This window comes from Temnothorax nylanderi, unplaced genomic scaffold (genome assembly GCF_030848795.1).
Source record: "Temnothorax nylanderi isolate EJ_2023f unplaced genomic scaffold, tnyl_v1.0 TNYL_tig0072_pilon, whole genome shotgun sequence".
In the NCBI taxonomy this organism is placed as follows: domain Eukaryota; kingdom Metazoa; phylum Arthropoda; class Insecta; order Hymenoptera; family Formicidae; genus Temnothorax; species Temnothorax nylanderi.
The window spans coordinates 898,104-911,279 of NW_027249134.1; the positions used below are offsets into that span (position 1 = coordinate 898,104).

The window sequence follows — 13,176 nt, forward strand, 5'->3', positions numbered from 1 at the left end:
ATTGAATCGAAAGAAATGCGTATGATAAAAAAATAAGACTTTTAAATGCTTTTAGCGACTTTCATAAAATGGCAAAAAAAGAGACCTATATTATGATATTTTAAATCAATTTGGCATTCGAAGAATTCATGAAACTTGATAGATGCGTAAATTTTTCGAATAAAAGTTATCAAAAAGACCAAAATAAACTGCAAATGAAACGTAAAGAATATTGAACAAATACATGTAATTATTTAAAAATCTAAACACGATATTCGACGTAGCATTTTCTAAAATATTTGACAATTAATTTTTCTTCTCTTCTTTCCGAAAATTTGAATGCAACATAATGAATTTTAGGGTCTCTCTGAGTTACCGACGATCCGAATTATCTCTCGAGTTGCGGTTTTGATCCTCGCTAAGGATGGACTTTGTTTCTCTTTTTTTTTTTGCTTCGGCAAGAAATGCCGGCGTTTCGTAGGTTATTCGCGTTTAGCGGCTCGAGAGCACGCTGTTGACGAAAACATAGTTATAAACGTTGCAATACTCAATTATGTAAAACATCCGAAGCGTGTTATTAGTCGCGCTTAATTAGCTACAGAACGTACGTTTATTTTATTTTGCGATCACGAAGTTCGTACGCAAAGCTGCACGATTCATTGTTTACACCGCCCCATCGAGCCTGTTTTCGTTTGAAATGAACTAATGGCCGCGATTATTACAGCTAGGATGGAGAAATTCTGTCCGTTGTGCGCGAAGAATGGCATTAAGAGAAGAGTCAAGGTATTTCAGGTCAACCTAGAAGAAGCGATGTTCTCCTGCGAGTCGGACCAAGTAAACAAATCTTGTTCCTTTTTCTTTTTGTATACTTTCTTTGCATCCGCACTCACACAGTTCTTCTCGTATTTCAGTGCGTCTGGCCGATCGGTTACGAGGAGTTAAAATTCTTCCCTAGGCCAGCCCTCTCCTGCAACTGGGACGAAGAATTAAGTTTCGCCAAAGAGGACATGCCCGCGCTGATGGAGCTTTCGCTCTACACACCACCTGTAACCCCCGGGGGAGAGCTCTCCAAAGAGTCGACCGAGATTGCGAGCACCGAATATTCACCCAATCCTCCGGCGGAAGATAAAGTTGGAACGTTGCCCCAGTGCGATTACATTGCCTCGAAAGAATCACCAGAATTGGGAAGCATTAATTCTACTGAAGAAAATAGAGGCATTACGAATGAACAGATTGCGGGCGTTAATATTTTTAGATCACTGCCCAAGATCACCAACATCGAAAAGACCAATATTAATCTTACAATCTTTTCTAATGTCGCGCACAGTGAACATTGCGACAATAGAAAAATACAGGAACAAGAGCATTCGCTCGTGGACGCGAGCATAATGGATTTTTCCAAGAATTTCGACGTGTCTGACAACACGTGCGCGCAGTTCGATTTAAATACGCAGTGTAAGACCAGAGGCGAACCGAGTGAAAGTGGCAAGCTGCAATCGGACGCTACAGCGAGCGGCGTGGAAACGAATTTTGGTCCAGAGACATTATCGGAACCTATGAAAACGCTGATCGATATAAATATTACAAATAGCGCAAGTGCAACGAACGAAGAGAATAAACGTAATAGTGACATAGAGGCATTATTGGAAGACATTTTGAACAGTGAAAGCCAGCCTGTAGACATATGCCAGCCTGATGATTGGTTAAAAAGTTTGTTAATGAACTGACGACACTAACATTACATTTATTAAATGCATTAGATTGTATTGCTTAGATTTATATTAAACAGAGACTGAAAGACATGACAAAAGAGATCAGATTGTAAATTGCAACTGATCTCTCTATGAATTGTGATAATAGAATAACATTTAATTGTATTAAAGCATTGCTTAAAAAAAAAAACGAGAATATTCTGTTTTAAGAAACAGGATATTTTGTTATTACATTTATATCTTTTTTTATACCTCTCATTTATACCTTTTTGATTGTGCTTTTAACAACGTAATAATTAATCTGCTTATACCAAAACTTCAATATTTACAGGAAGTTATTTCAGCTTTGAAGAACGGAAGAAAACCGGTCAAGTGTGATAATTTTACTTGATCTCAAGATATATATACAATCTTAAATTTTAAATAAGAAAAAGAATGTATACTATTACTTTACTAAATAATTGATATTTATGCATCTCATTTTATTTTAAGATTAAGTACGCCGCGACGCTTCACGTTTGGTTTCTAACATTTTAATTCGATTTCGCTGAAGTGTCCTAACTGCTCTGAAAACATATTTATTTATAATAAACTTCCTGAAAAAGAAAGTTATCCCGGTCTTTGAACACGGCGGTCAATTTGGATGAATTTGGACTGGCTGACTGCTAACTTCAATACAAGAGGAAAACGTCGCACGATTGGTTAGCAAACGGAGAAACTTTCGGGAACTTTGCGAAAATCTCTATTTGATGGCCAATCGCGTTTGATTTGGCGGCGTGCTTCTGCTGCTCCCCCCCAACCTCAGCCGCCATCTTTTCCCAATTAACGTTGCCGCGTTTTGTGTTGTAATCTCGTCACTCTCGTCAGTAGAAAACAACACATGTCCGATTCGTTATTGCGCATCTGCCGTTCGGAGAGAGTGGTTTGCGCGATTTTCCAGGATATCGGTCGTCGTTAGATTAATCGAATAAGGCTCTCGGGCAATTCCTCAGGATGGATTTCCTAGAATATCCGGACATCTTCGCCGAGGTTAAGGGCGCTATGGTAAGAGTCCTCGTCGGCTTTCAAAACAATTTAAATAATGTCGCGCAATTGATTTAATCCTCATCGATAAGCGAAACACCATGTTTCTGAACTATTTTGAATGGCAATCTGTCTTCCAATTGCACGAAATTTGCCAATATCTTCAATCGTTCAGCTACGATTTTAGCTTTGCTAAAAATACGCTTTGAAGATGATGGAATTATCAATTTTGCCTTTTTATTATGTCATGTAATTAAAAATAGATTTTTCTAGTGTACAGATAATTATGTGAGAATCTCTCGAGTGATTATATATAATATAATCGATGAATCGTTTTCTATTATTGCTAGACGCCGGGCAGGCTAAAGCTAACCGATCAGCACTTGATCTTCAAGAATCAAAAGACGGGAAAGGTCGAACAGATCTCCGCCTCCGATATGGAGATGGTGAACTACCAGAAGTTCATTGGGACCTGGGGCTTGCGTATCTTTCTGAAAAATGGCACTCTGCATCGCTTCAAAGGCTTCAAGGAGGCCGATCAGGAGAAGATTGCTAAGTTCTTCTCCATCAATTATAAGAAGGACATGTTGGAGAAGGAGCTGAGTTTGAAGGGCTGGAACTGGGGCACCGCAAAGTTCAACGGATCTGTCTTGAGCTTCGACGTCGGTCATCACACCGCTTTCGAAATACCCTTGTACGACGTGTCGCAGTGTAACACGGGAAAGAATGAGGTGACATTGGAGTTCCATCAGAATGACGACGCTCCGGTCAGTCTGATGGAGATGAGGTTTCACATTCCCGTTAGTGACAGCGCCGATCAAGATCCCGTCGAGGCGTTCCATCAACAGGTGAGGGAGGATTTAGACTGTACATATGCACGTGAATATATTTGCGGACTTAAAACTGAAAACAGAAGACTGATACATTTCTTGATTACGACAGGTGATGGATAAGGCATCAGTGATCAGTGTGAGCGGCGACGCGATTGCTATATTCAGGGAGATTCACTGTCTAACGCCGCGTGGTCGTTACGACATCAAGATCTTCCAGTCCTTCTTTCAACTGCACGGCAAAACCTTCGACTACAAAATACCCATGTCCACTGTACTGAGACTCTTTTTACTTCCGCACAAGGATAATCGGCAAATGTTCTTCGTCGTGAGCCTAGATCCCCCTATCAAACAAGGCCAAACGCGGTATCACTACTTAGTACTCCTCTTCAATCAGGAAGAGGAAACTTCGATTGAATTACCGTTTACTGAGAAGGAATTAAAGGACAAGTACGAAGATAAGCTGACTAAAGAATTATCGGGACCAACGTACGAAGTGCTCGGCAAGGTTAGTACAAAAACAAAAGAGAAAGAAAACTTCTAGTGTTTATATTTTTATCTTTATGCGAAATTATTTGTCCACAGGTGATGAAGGTGATCATTAATCGAAAGTTGACTGGCCCTGGGCATTTCACTGGTCACACTGGGACACCCGCCATTAGTTGCTCCTTTAAAGCTGCGGCAGGATATATATATCCGCTCGAACGAGGTTTTATGTACGTGCACAAACCTCCAATACATATTCGTTTCGAAGAGATAGCCTCAGTAAACTTTGCGCGTGGTGGCGGATCGACTAGATCTTTTGACTTTGAAATCGAGCTTACGAGCGGAGTGGTGCACACATTTAGCAGCATTGAGAAGGAAGAATATGGTAAACTGTTCGACTTTATCACAGTAAAGAAATTGCGTGTCAAAAACCGCGGCAAGAGCGACAAAGTCAATTACGACGAGGACTTCGGTGACAGCGATCAGGAGGACGAACCGGACGCTTACTTGGCGCGAGTCAAGGCGGAGGCACAGGAACGCGACGGCGAGGAGAATCAAGATTCTGAGGAAGGCTCGACCGATGAGGACTTTAATCCGAATCAAGATGAAAGCGATGTCGCCGAGGAATATGACAGTAATCCTAATAGTTCTGAGAGCGAGGATTCAGACGCATCTGCGGCTAGTCACAAAAAGGAGAAGAAAGAGAAGAAGGAGAAGAAATCCAAGTCAGCAAAAACGGTGTCGGAGAAGCCGCGAAAGCAGAGGAAGCCGAAGAAGGAGAGGGACGCGAACAAACCGAAGAGGCCTCCGACGGCGTTTATGCTGTGGCTGAATAGCGCACGCGACGGTATCAAGGCGGACAATCCGGGAATAGTCGTGACGGAAATTGCGAAAAAGGGAGGCGAGATGTGGCGAGAGCTTAAGGACAAATCTGAATGGGAGGCAAAGGCGGCCAAGGCTAAGAAGGAATATGCGGCATCGATGAAAGAATACGAAGCGAGCGGGGGCGGTAAAACTAAAGATAAAGATAAAGAAAAGAAGACAGAGAAGAAGAAGGAGGAGAAGAAGGAAACTAAGAAAGAGTCGCCTAGCAAGCTAATGAGTGGTACCTCTTTCAAGAGCAAAGAGTATATTAGCGACGACGATAGTAGTAGCGATGAGAGCAAGAAGTCCGAAAAGAAGCGTTCCGACAATGAAAGCGAAGACGAGAAGGATAAGAAGAAAAAACCTGAGAAGAGGCCAGCGGAGGATGCTGGGAAAAAAACGACGAAAAAGGGAAAACGCGATCAGTCGGATGAAAGCGATGCGGAAGAACCCATAGAGAGTACTCCATCCTCGTCTGACGCAGAATCCAAAAACAGTGATTAATAAATACTACAGAATTCAAAAGGTGTCTTCTTCGTCAATTTATATAACGAAAATAAATTACATTTTTATATTTAAAACGGACTGATATTAGAAAGTTATAAGATCTGAATGCTGTGAAAACAAATAACAGCTTATTGCCGTCGTTGAATATTTTTGCTCTGCTTTTTTTTTGCTTTGAGCAAACGTATTTCTTTCACTCTTTTTCCAACGAAAAGATATGTAAAAATTCTTCAGCTATTTACTAGCTCTGTAAATTATTTATTTTTACGTTATCCAGTGACTATTTGATTTACAACAATTGAAGTTATTCTATACAGTTTTGTCTGCACAAAGTGTAGGTCTTTGAAGAAAAATCCAAGATATCATATAATAAAGAATGTTAAAATTACAGAACTAATTAAATTTGCTATTAAGTGTGACATGTATATATTACGTGTAGATAATACACAGACATTATATGTACATAGTTTCTCTTGTTACAACAATTAAATGTTTAATGTTACAAGTGTGTAGAATGTTCGGCAACAATAGTGCAGCGGCTAGTTGACAACATTTAACTATCAATTAACTATAGTTCAGTTAATTTTAAATTGTTCATCCATAAGAAGTAGGAATGACGTCCAAAGTTGCACTGTTTGCGTTGCCGATTATCCGTGAAAAAGCTACGTAGGACCCAGATGTGAACGTGCAAACGTCTTTATGTCAACTGTGTGGCGGCTTCTCCTTCTCGGTTTCCAAATAATTCGTTTCCATATCTTTCAGTTCAATATGGTGCTCCTTCATGGCTTTCTAAAACATGAAAGCGCAGAATTACTGACGTCGCTAGCTCCTTCACTCGAAGGTTTTTTTTTTTTTTTTTTTTAATAAAATGTTTCTCCGAACGATATCGGCAGCTTATCGCGATCTGACCCCCCCGCGAGAAGGGAGAGCCTCTCAGAACTTACCGCTACGCAATCTTTATAGACTTTAAGCATGGGAGCGCACATCGAATCGTTGGTATCCCCCTTTAAAAAGTTTTCGGAGAACCAACTGTTGAAACAGGCGTCGTACTTCTGTTTCAACTCACTGCAAGCCTCCATGTTGCACCCTCGCTATTTTACACCCTCGCTCTCTCCCCCTTTTCATGCGTTATACACTTGCGGATTTCCTAAGGATTACAATCCCGCTTTAATTACCTTGACACACTGCTGATACATTTTGAATAAGTGCGAGCATGTGCTGTCGCTCGTGTCACCTTTCAAGAATTTCTCGGAGAACCACGTGTGAAAGCAGGCGTCGTACTGTTGCTTCAGATCGTTGCATGCCTCGCCTATGCTGTTCATGAATTAGCGTCCGTACGATTCTGAAATCAATATTTAAAAGTCAGATTCGTCGTCCATTCAACGAGAGGAATTCACCAAGAATTTAATAAGTGACAACGAGCAAGAGGCAACGGTGAAGGTCGCGGGCGCAGGGAGCGCCCTAACCTAAAATTCGCGGCAACGGAGTTTACTGTAGTTCGGCGGCACTCACCTGCAGCGGCGAGGACAACTGAAGGTACCTGGACCTCAACGACAGAGGAGAGACTTCCGAATCGTGCCGACTGTCGGCGATATGACGTCGATCAGATAACCTGTTATCGCAGGTTATCGAACACTCTCATCATAGAATCCAGCGCCCAGAGCAGGGACGATGAATCCGCACAACTCGCGACAAATCGGGCTCGTCGCACGCAATAACGTACCTCCCGTAAGTTAGCCGGTCAACTTCGACTTTATTAATTTTTTTTTTTTAATCGTTTGTTGGTCGTTTGTTGGTGATTGTTGGCCTAATTAGAACGTTTGTTGGTTCTTAATTTTTGTTTAAATTAAAAAAGAAAAATTAGCCTTAAGTTAGCCGGAAAAATTTTATTTTTAATTAAAAAAAAGCCTAATCGATGCGTAATCGTTTGCTGATGATTGTTGGTCTAATTTTAGCGTTTGTTGGTTTATTATTAGTCTTAAAAACGAAAAAAACCGAAAAATTATCTCACATTAAAGTAATCGAAGATTGGTTTATTTGCCTACGACTTAAGGTTTATTTCTATCAATTTAAGGCTAACATCTATAAAACTGGCTATGAATACGGGCCTTAACATCGGCAGAAAATCGCGAAAAGATCAAATGGTGGTTCCCTTGATTTTATCAGTCGAAATATTTGCATTTTACTTTGAATATTAGAGATTAAATCAGTGTACAACAGCTTTAACGTGCACTGAGTGCGTACCAGCTCTGCCAGTGAAAAACGCTATAAAGAGGATTTATATCTTATTTTTCTTGCATAGATAAACAGAATGTTATCGGAAAGTCATCTAAGCATTTTGAGAAGAATCTTCGGAAAGATGAACGTAGAAACCAATTGTTGCAATTAAGAAGAAAGAAGCGCGAGCAAGTATTTGCGCAGAACAGAAATCTCGGTGGTTTTTCTTCGTCACCTGTTCTTATCTGCGTATTATAAAGGAATATGTTTTGATATATATTCCTTTATAATTTATGTTACACGGTTGCACCTGTTTTACAAAATCTTCAAGGTTCAAATAAAAGGTAAAGTTATATATTTCTTTATAATGCATATTTAGTGTTACTTTGTTTTTACTGTGATCGAGTTAATAAAAGTGTAACTTTTTTTTTTCCTGAAGAAATCCCCATCATACTTTTTAAAAGAACTCTACGAGCGAAAGAAGGATGTACCTTATATAGGTCTCTACATTTTTAACAAGCCCTTCTTGTTGCTTCGCGATCGCAAAGTCATTCGGCACGTCCTCACAGCAGATTCTAATTTTGACAATCGATACTCCTCGGCCGATCCAAAGGATCGTATTGGTTACGCCAATCTCTTCTTCACGAGAGAAGATCACTTTAAATGGAAAGACAAAATAATGCAATTTTTTTTTAACGATGATGTACAGATGTATGCATTTGACCCGAAATGCGGAAAGCATTTAGTTGAATATCTTGACTCATTGGAATTAAATGGTAAGTTGGAGGGTATATTAAGTAATCCTTGAAATTAAGAAATGTAAAAAGACGAGAAAACAGGATAAAGACTGTGACTATAATTACAATCATCTGTAAAATTTTTGTAGTATTAAGATATTTTATGTTACTCTAATGCACACGTAGATGTTTGCTTGTCCTCTTCTAATATAGTAAAAAATGCGAAAATCAGTATAATATCTGCAGGCTAAACAGATTTAATCAACTGATAACATTGCCGGCAGGTAATGGACAAATAATAGACGTAATGGACGTAAGTACAAAATTTACCATGGATGTGATATGGAGCATTGTTTTTGGACGCGATGACGTGAACACGTTTCAAAATCCAGACTCCGATTATAGCAGACATGCCAAAACGATGTTAGAAAATAATTATAGGCGCACCTGGAAGATGCTCGCAATATTCTTCCTACCAAATCTAACTCGTTTTCTTAAACTAAAAGTGTTTGGTAAGAAGACAACCGATTTTATGCGCAAAATTTTCTGGGAGACAATGCTGGATCGCCGTAGTTATATATCGGAATGGGACGAATCTGAGTATCCTCCGTATCCTCACCCGCGCCATTATAAGAGATACGACCTCATCGATATTCTAGTCGACATCAAGTGGAATGATCCTGGATGGAGATACATTGAAAATTTCAGTAAGCCAAATAATTACGTTGACATAATTTATATAAAAGAATAAATAAAGATGTGTAACATAACGGCTTGCGATAACAAAATCAGAGTAACCGTCATGTTTGATCAATAATCATGAGAAACGAATTTATTCACGGCAAGTATCAAAAGCTTTTAGAACTTTATAGATAAATTAAATTTCAGGACTTGAACATGTCGAAGAAGATGATCTTTTGGCACAAGCATCTAGTTTCTTCTTATTTGGTTTTGAAACCATCTCAACGACTGTGGCCTTCGCGTTGTATGAACTCGCATTGCAACCTAAAATTCAGAACACTCTAAGAAATGAAATACTCGAGGTACTGAAGAAATCCAATGGAAGAGTTACACATAGCATGGTATGCGACTATCATCCGCTGAGTCTCTTTCGTAATTTTTTTATTTTTGTAAATTATTTTTAGTGATATATATTTTTAAATTTAATTGTATATACATTTATGGCTTATAATGCAAAGAAATTATATTTTAAGTCACAGAAAATGAACTAAAAATCAAGATAAAGTCTTATTTGACTATTTGTAATTATAATTTGAATGAAAAATTATTTTTATACCTTGTTTATTATTACCAGATGGAGCCAAACTCACTGTCATTACCGTATCTCGATATGGTGGTCTCAGAAACTTTGAGAATGTACCCGCCATTGGGATTCCTAAATTACATGGCTAAGAAAAATTATGAAGTGCCGGAGCACAATCTCGTAATTGAGGAGGGTACGCCGGTTTACGTTTCGTTACTTGGCCTACACTATGATTCAAAATATTTCCGCAATCCTAATATATTTGATCCGGAGCGATTTAACGAGAGGAACAAACGTAACATACCGGAAGACGTCTATATCCCATTCGGAAGAGGCGAACGTTTTTGTATGGGTAAGAAAATCGATTTTAATATAATCTCTATATCCTACATTAAGATATTAATACATATTTCTTTAGTTCTTCTTCATCAACATAATATAGACTACATACACTTATATATTTTGTAGCCGAGAAATTCGGACTTGTTCAAACGAGGTTAGTCCTGCTTATAATATTGAGTAAATACAAGGTGACACGGTGCGAGAAAACTTCGATACCAGTAAAAATTGATCCAAGAGGACCCATGACAGTGCCATTAAACAATGTATTATATCTCAAGGTCCAGAAAATTAACCCTTTAGCGGGCTGTGTACATAATTATGTACAGTCAAAAAAGAAAACTAAAAAAAATAAAAAAACTAAAAGAAAGTAAAAAACTTTCATCAGGGACGAACGGGATCGATGTGTGGCCCCTAAAGGGTTAATACTAATGTTATTTAGAACAAAATACGTTTTTAGTTAAAATAAATATACAATTATCCTTTTACTTTAAGGACGCAATCAGTGTTTTGATAAGAAATCTGTATGATTAAATATAAAAATTAATAGAAGAGTGCCCAGAAGATGATGAAGCAAGACAAAGAAATGCTAATCCTAAACCTTTGCCAGTTTCGCCAAGAAGGGGAATGATGATAGAAGAACCAGAGCCGGTAGTTACAGGAATGCAAACACGTAATGCAGAGAAATCGGAAGGAGAAAGCATACCTTTTACTAAGAAAAAATTAGAAGAACCGCCGTTTATTGAACACATAGTCCATGCAGAAATACACAATAATTCAATAAATCAGATAAATAATAATGAATCTTTAGAAATGCACAATGATCCAATAAATCAGATAAATAATACTGAATCTTCACCTTTAGAATCGTCAAACATTATAAATAACACTCAAAACGAAACACTTGAAATAGAAACATCCTTAGAAAACATTAACAACAATGACATGAATTCTTTAATTAGCGACAATGAAAATATAAATACTTTAAATTCACAAATAACTGTACCATCTAATCTTTTAGAAATACTAAATAGTTTAACAGGAGATTGTGAAAATTATGAGATTTATCAAAATAAGCCTACGCATGTAAATTATTGCGAGGACCACACGAAAATTACAGAGGAAAGAACCAACGACGACAAACCGAAAGACGACCAGGAAGATCAAGTTACTGACGATGGCGACTCCGAGGAAGAAGAGGAGGTAGAACGAAGTGAGGAAGAAGGAGACAGCGACAGTGAAGAAGATATAGACACAACATTCAATGAACTTACGATTACAGACGAGACCTTGGACAGAACTGAAAAACAAATAATAACGCGAGGACAAAAATACAGTATAATAAATAGTCGTGATCAAATATTTATGAGAAGAGAACATTATTTATATTTCCTAACCGCAAATGGTAAACCTACTATTCGATTGAAAAACCGATTAATTAAACTTTCCGCGAAACACAATATATATAAACCAATTATATTTACCGCATGTTGTTCCGCCGGCGCCTGATGCCTCTCCCTGGCCTCCACCTCCTCTCAGGCTGCTCGGGATGTCCCTCGTGTTCCCTCGATGCGAAGCAACGTTGCTCCTTCCCGCGTGGACATTTTCTGTAACATAAAAATAATCGAATCGATTAAATACGTGTCACGCGAATCGAACATCTTATTCGTTATTCAGAGTAATATTATATTTTAAATTACTTCTTCGAAAAAGGTTTCTACGTTAGAATCAACTTGAATCAAATTTTTCAAAATATTTCTTTTTACTAATTTAAATTCCGAAACACGGTTTAATGTAAGAACTGAATAAGCACAAAGAGGGATTCTATATCTTAAAAAAAAATAAAAAGTAACACTTACCAGAAGTGTTGGTACGCCGATGCCCGATGCCTATCCTAGGCCTCCTCCTCCTCTCAGAGTGCTCGGAATGTCAGCTACGCAGGATTCCCTCGCTGCTCCGATGTCACCTTCTGCGTCGTTATTTTCTGAAACATTCAAATGAACGATTCGATTAAGTAAAGACAGAAGAGATAGAAAATTTTTGGACATAAGTGACATAGTACGTGAAAATCAATTACACTCACCACTTTCTTTCATGCTGTTCCGGCCGCAAAATCCACCTCCACCTCCGGGTCAGATAGGAGTCTCGAGCCACATTGAGACTCGTGGCAATGCAGTGTGACTTCATCCCTTAAGCAAGAAAAATCAAGAAGCATTTCAGCTATATTGCATTAATTTTACAACGTTTTTGCAATATAGTCAAAATGTTTCTTGACTTTTCTCGCTTAATGGAAATGTAATTGCTGAAAGGAATTAAAAATTATTCCCTACCTACGTTTTAACTAAGTCCCTTTTTTTTTTTTTTTTGTTTTACGTGGTGGAAATCTTCCATCACTGGAATCCCCACGACGTCCTGGAGGCAACCCGTCAGCAGTGGCAACCAGTCACGGTGGCTGTGCCACCGATCGGGGAGCACCACTGGTCGGGGAGTGCCTCCATTCTTCCGGGGTTTGAGTGACCAGTGACCCCCCTTTCGGGAGGAAGACTCCCCCTTCCCCGGGGCGGGGCGGGGGGAGTGCCGGATTCTGCGGAGAGCAGAACATTAAAGTTCCGCCATTTCCCCGCAGCCTACCGGCTAAAACCACCACGAGTGACCCTAGCAGAGGATTTATTTATTACACGCTCACTACTGGAGAAAAGCGTGAGGTCGCCGAAGGCAGACCGGAGGAGGATTTATTTGTTACACGCTCACTACTGGAGAAAAGCGTGAGGTCGCCGAAGGCAGACCGGAGGAGGATTTATTTGTTACACGCTCACTACTGGAGAAAAGCGTGAGGTCGCCGAAGGCAGACCGGAGGAGGATTTATTTGTTACACGCTCACTACTGGAGAAAAGCGTGAGGTCGCCGAAGGCAGACCGGAGGAGGATTTACTTGTTACACGCTCACTACTGGAGAAAAGCGTGAGGTCGCCGAAGGCAGACCGGAGGAGGATTTACTTGTTACACGCTCACTACTGGAGAAAAGCGTGAGGTCGCCGAAGGCAGACCGGAGGAGGATTTACTTGTTACACGCTCACTACTGGAGAAAAGCGTGAGGTCGCCGAAGGCAGACCGGAGGAGGATTTACTTGTTACACGCTCACTACTGGAGAAAAGCGTGAGGTCGCCGAAGGCAGACCGGAGGAGGATTTACTTGTTACACGCTCACTACTGGAGAAAGCGT

General features: G+C 39.6%; 4 protein-coding genes across 11 annotated transcripts; 3 read left to right on the top strand and 1 right to left on the bottom strand.

Moving 5' to 3' along the window:
- Positions 1-418: 418 nt before the first annotated feature.
- LOC139774024 (uncharacterized) lies at positions 419-2,162 on the top strand. Of its 3 annotated transcripts, none has more exons than XM_071708957.1 (3): positions 419-583; positions 708-813; positions 891-2,162. In XM_071708957.1, the coding sequence occupies exons 2-3, from the start codon at positions 709-711 to the stop codon at positions 1,704-1,706; spliced, it is 921 nt and encodes a 306-aa protein (XP_071565058.1). In that variant the 5' UTR covers positions 419-583; position 708; the 3' UTR covers positions 1,707-2,162. The 3 variants fall into 3 exon arrangements, with proteins under 3 accessions (XP_071565058.1, XP_071565056.1, XP_071565057.1); XM_071708956.1 differs by having other exon boundaries at positions 420-583; positions 704-813; XM_071708955.1 differs by having other exon boundaries at positions 419-813.
- Positions 2,163-2,504: 342 nt separating this feature from the next.
- Ssrp (structure specific recognition protein) lies at positions 2,505-5,860 on the top strand. Its single transcript, XM_071708958.1, has 4 exons — positions 2,505-2,735; positions 3,065-3,562; positions 3,657-4,052; positions 4,130-5,860. The coding sequence occupies exons 1-4, from the start codon at positions 2,685-2,687 to the stop codon at positions 5,396-5,398; spliced, it is 2,214 nt and encodes a 737-aa protein (XP_071565059.1). The 5' UTR covers positions 2,505-2,684; the 3' UTR covers positions 5,399-5,860.
- LOC139774027 (TP53-regulated inhibitor of apoptosis 1-like) lies at positions 5,808-12,253 on the bottom strand. 2 transcript variants are annotated; one of them, XM_071708965.1, is made up of 5 exons: positions 12,039-12,253; positions 11,815-11,939; positions 11,440-11,562; positions 6,574-6,740; positions 5,808-6,187 (listed from the first exon to the last, which is right to left on the bottom strand). In XM_071708965.1, exons 4-5 carry the CDS (start codon positions 6,718-6,720, stop codon positions 6,101-6,103), a joined length of 234 nt encoding a protein of 77 aa, XP_071565066.1. In that variant the 5' UTR covers positions 6,721-6,740; positions 11,440-11,562; positions 11,815-11,939; positions 12,039-12,253; the 3' UTR covers positions 5,808-6,100. The 2 variants fall into 2 exon arrangements, with proteins under 2 accessions (XP_071565066.1, XP_071565065.1); XM_071708964.1 differs by lacking the exons at positions 11,440-11,562; positions 11,815-11,939; positions 12,039-12,253 and adding an exon at positions 6,911-7,075.
- Positions 7,499-11,317, top strand: LOC139774026 (cytochrome P450 6k1-like). 5 transcript variants are annotated; one of them, XR_011718485.1, is made up of 8 exons: positions 7,499-7,634; positions 7,701-7,959; positions 8,055-8,391; positions 8,637-9,059; positions 9,241-9,434; positions 9,668-9,968; positions 10,035-10,221; positions 10,451-11,317. XR_011718485.1 is itself a non-coding variant. In XM_071708961.1 (8 exons), exons 3-8 carry the CDS (start codon positions 8,295-8,297, stop codon positions 10,487-10,489), a joined length of 1,191 nt encoding a protein of 396 aa, XP_071565062.1. In that variant the 5' UTR covers positions 7,499-7,634; positions 7,701-7,959; positions 8,055-8,294; the 3' UTR covers positions 10,490-11,317. The 5 variants fall into 5 exon arrangements, 4 of the variants coding, with proteins under 4 accessions (XP_071565062.1, XP_071565060.1, XP_071565064.1 ...); XM_071708961.1 differs by having other exon boundaries at positions 10,085-10,221; XM_071708959.1 differs by having other exon boundaries at positions 10,085-11,317.
- Positions 12,254-13,176: the final 923 nt, after the last annotated feature.

Bases quoted from the DNA above. Each gene is read 5' to 3' on its own strand.
- LOC139774024 (XM_071708955.1), top strand. From the start codon at position 685: ATGGCCGCGATTATTACAGCTAGGATGGAGAAATTCTGTCCGTTGTGC. The intron at 814-890 runs GTAAACAAATCT...CTCGTATTTCAG, and splicing joins TCTCCTGCGAGTCGGACCAA to TGCGTCTGGCCGATCGGTTA.
- Ssrp (XM_071708958.1), top strand. From the start codon at position 2,685: ATGGATTTCCTAGAATATCCGGACATCTTCGCCGAGGTTAAGGGCGCT. The intron at 3,563-3,656 runs GTGAGGGAGGAT...TGATTACGACAG, and splicing joins TCGAGGCGTTCCATCAACAG to GTGATGGATAAGGCATCAGT. The intron at 4,053-4,129 runs GTTAGTACAAAA...ATTTGTCCACAG, and splicing joins CGTACGAAGTGCTCGGCAAG to GTGATGAAGGTGATCATTAA.
- LOC139774027 (XM_071708965.1), bottom strand. From the start codon at position 6,720: ATGAACAGCATAGGCGAGGCATGCAACGATCTGAAGCAACAGTACGAC. The intron at 6,188-6,573 runs GTAATTAAAGCG...TTCATGTTTTAG, and splicing joins TGTATCAGCAGTGTGTCAAG to AAAGCCATGAAGGAGCACCA.
- LOC139774026 (XM_071708959.1), top strand. From the start codon at position 8,295: ATGCAATTTTTTTTTAACGATGATGTACAGATGTATGCATTTGACCCG. The intron at 9,060-9,240 runs GTAAGCCAAATA...ATTAAATTTCAG, and splicing joins GAGATACATTGAAAATTTCA to GACTTGAACATGTCGAAGAA. The intron at 9,969-10,084 runs GTAAGAAAATCG...TATATTTTGTAG, and splicing joins AGGCGAACGTTTTTGTATGG to CCGAGAAATTCGGACTTGTT.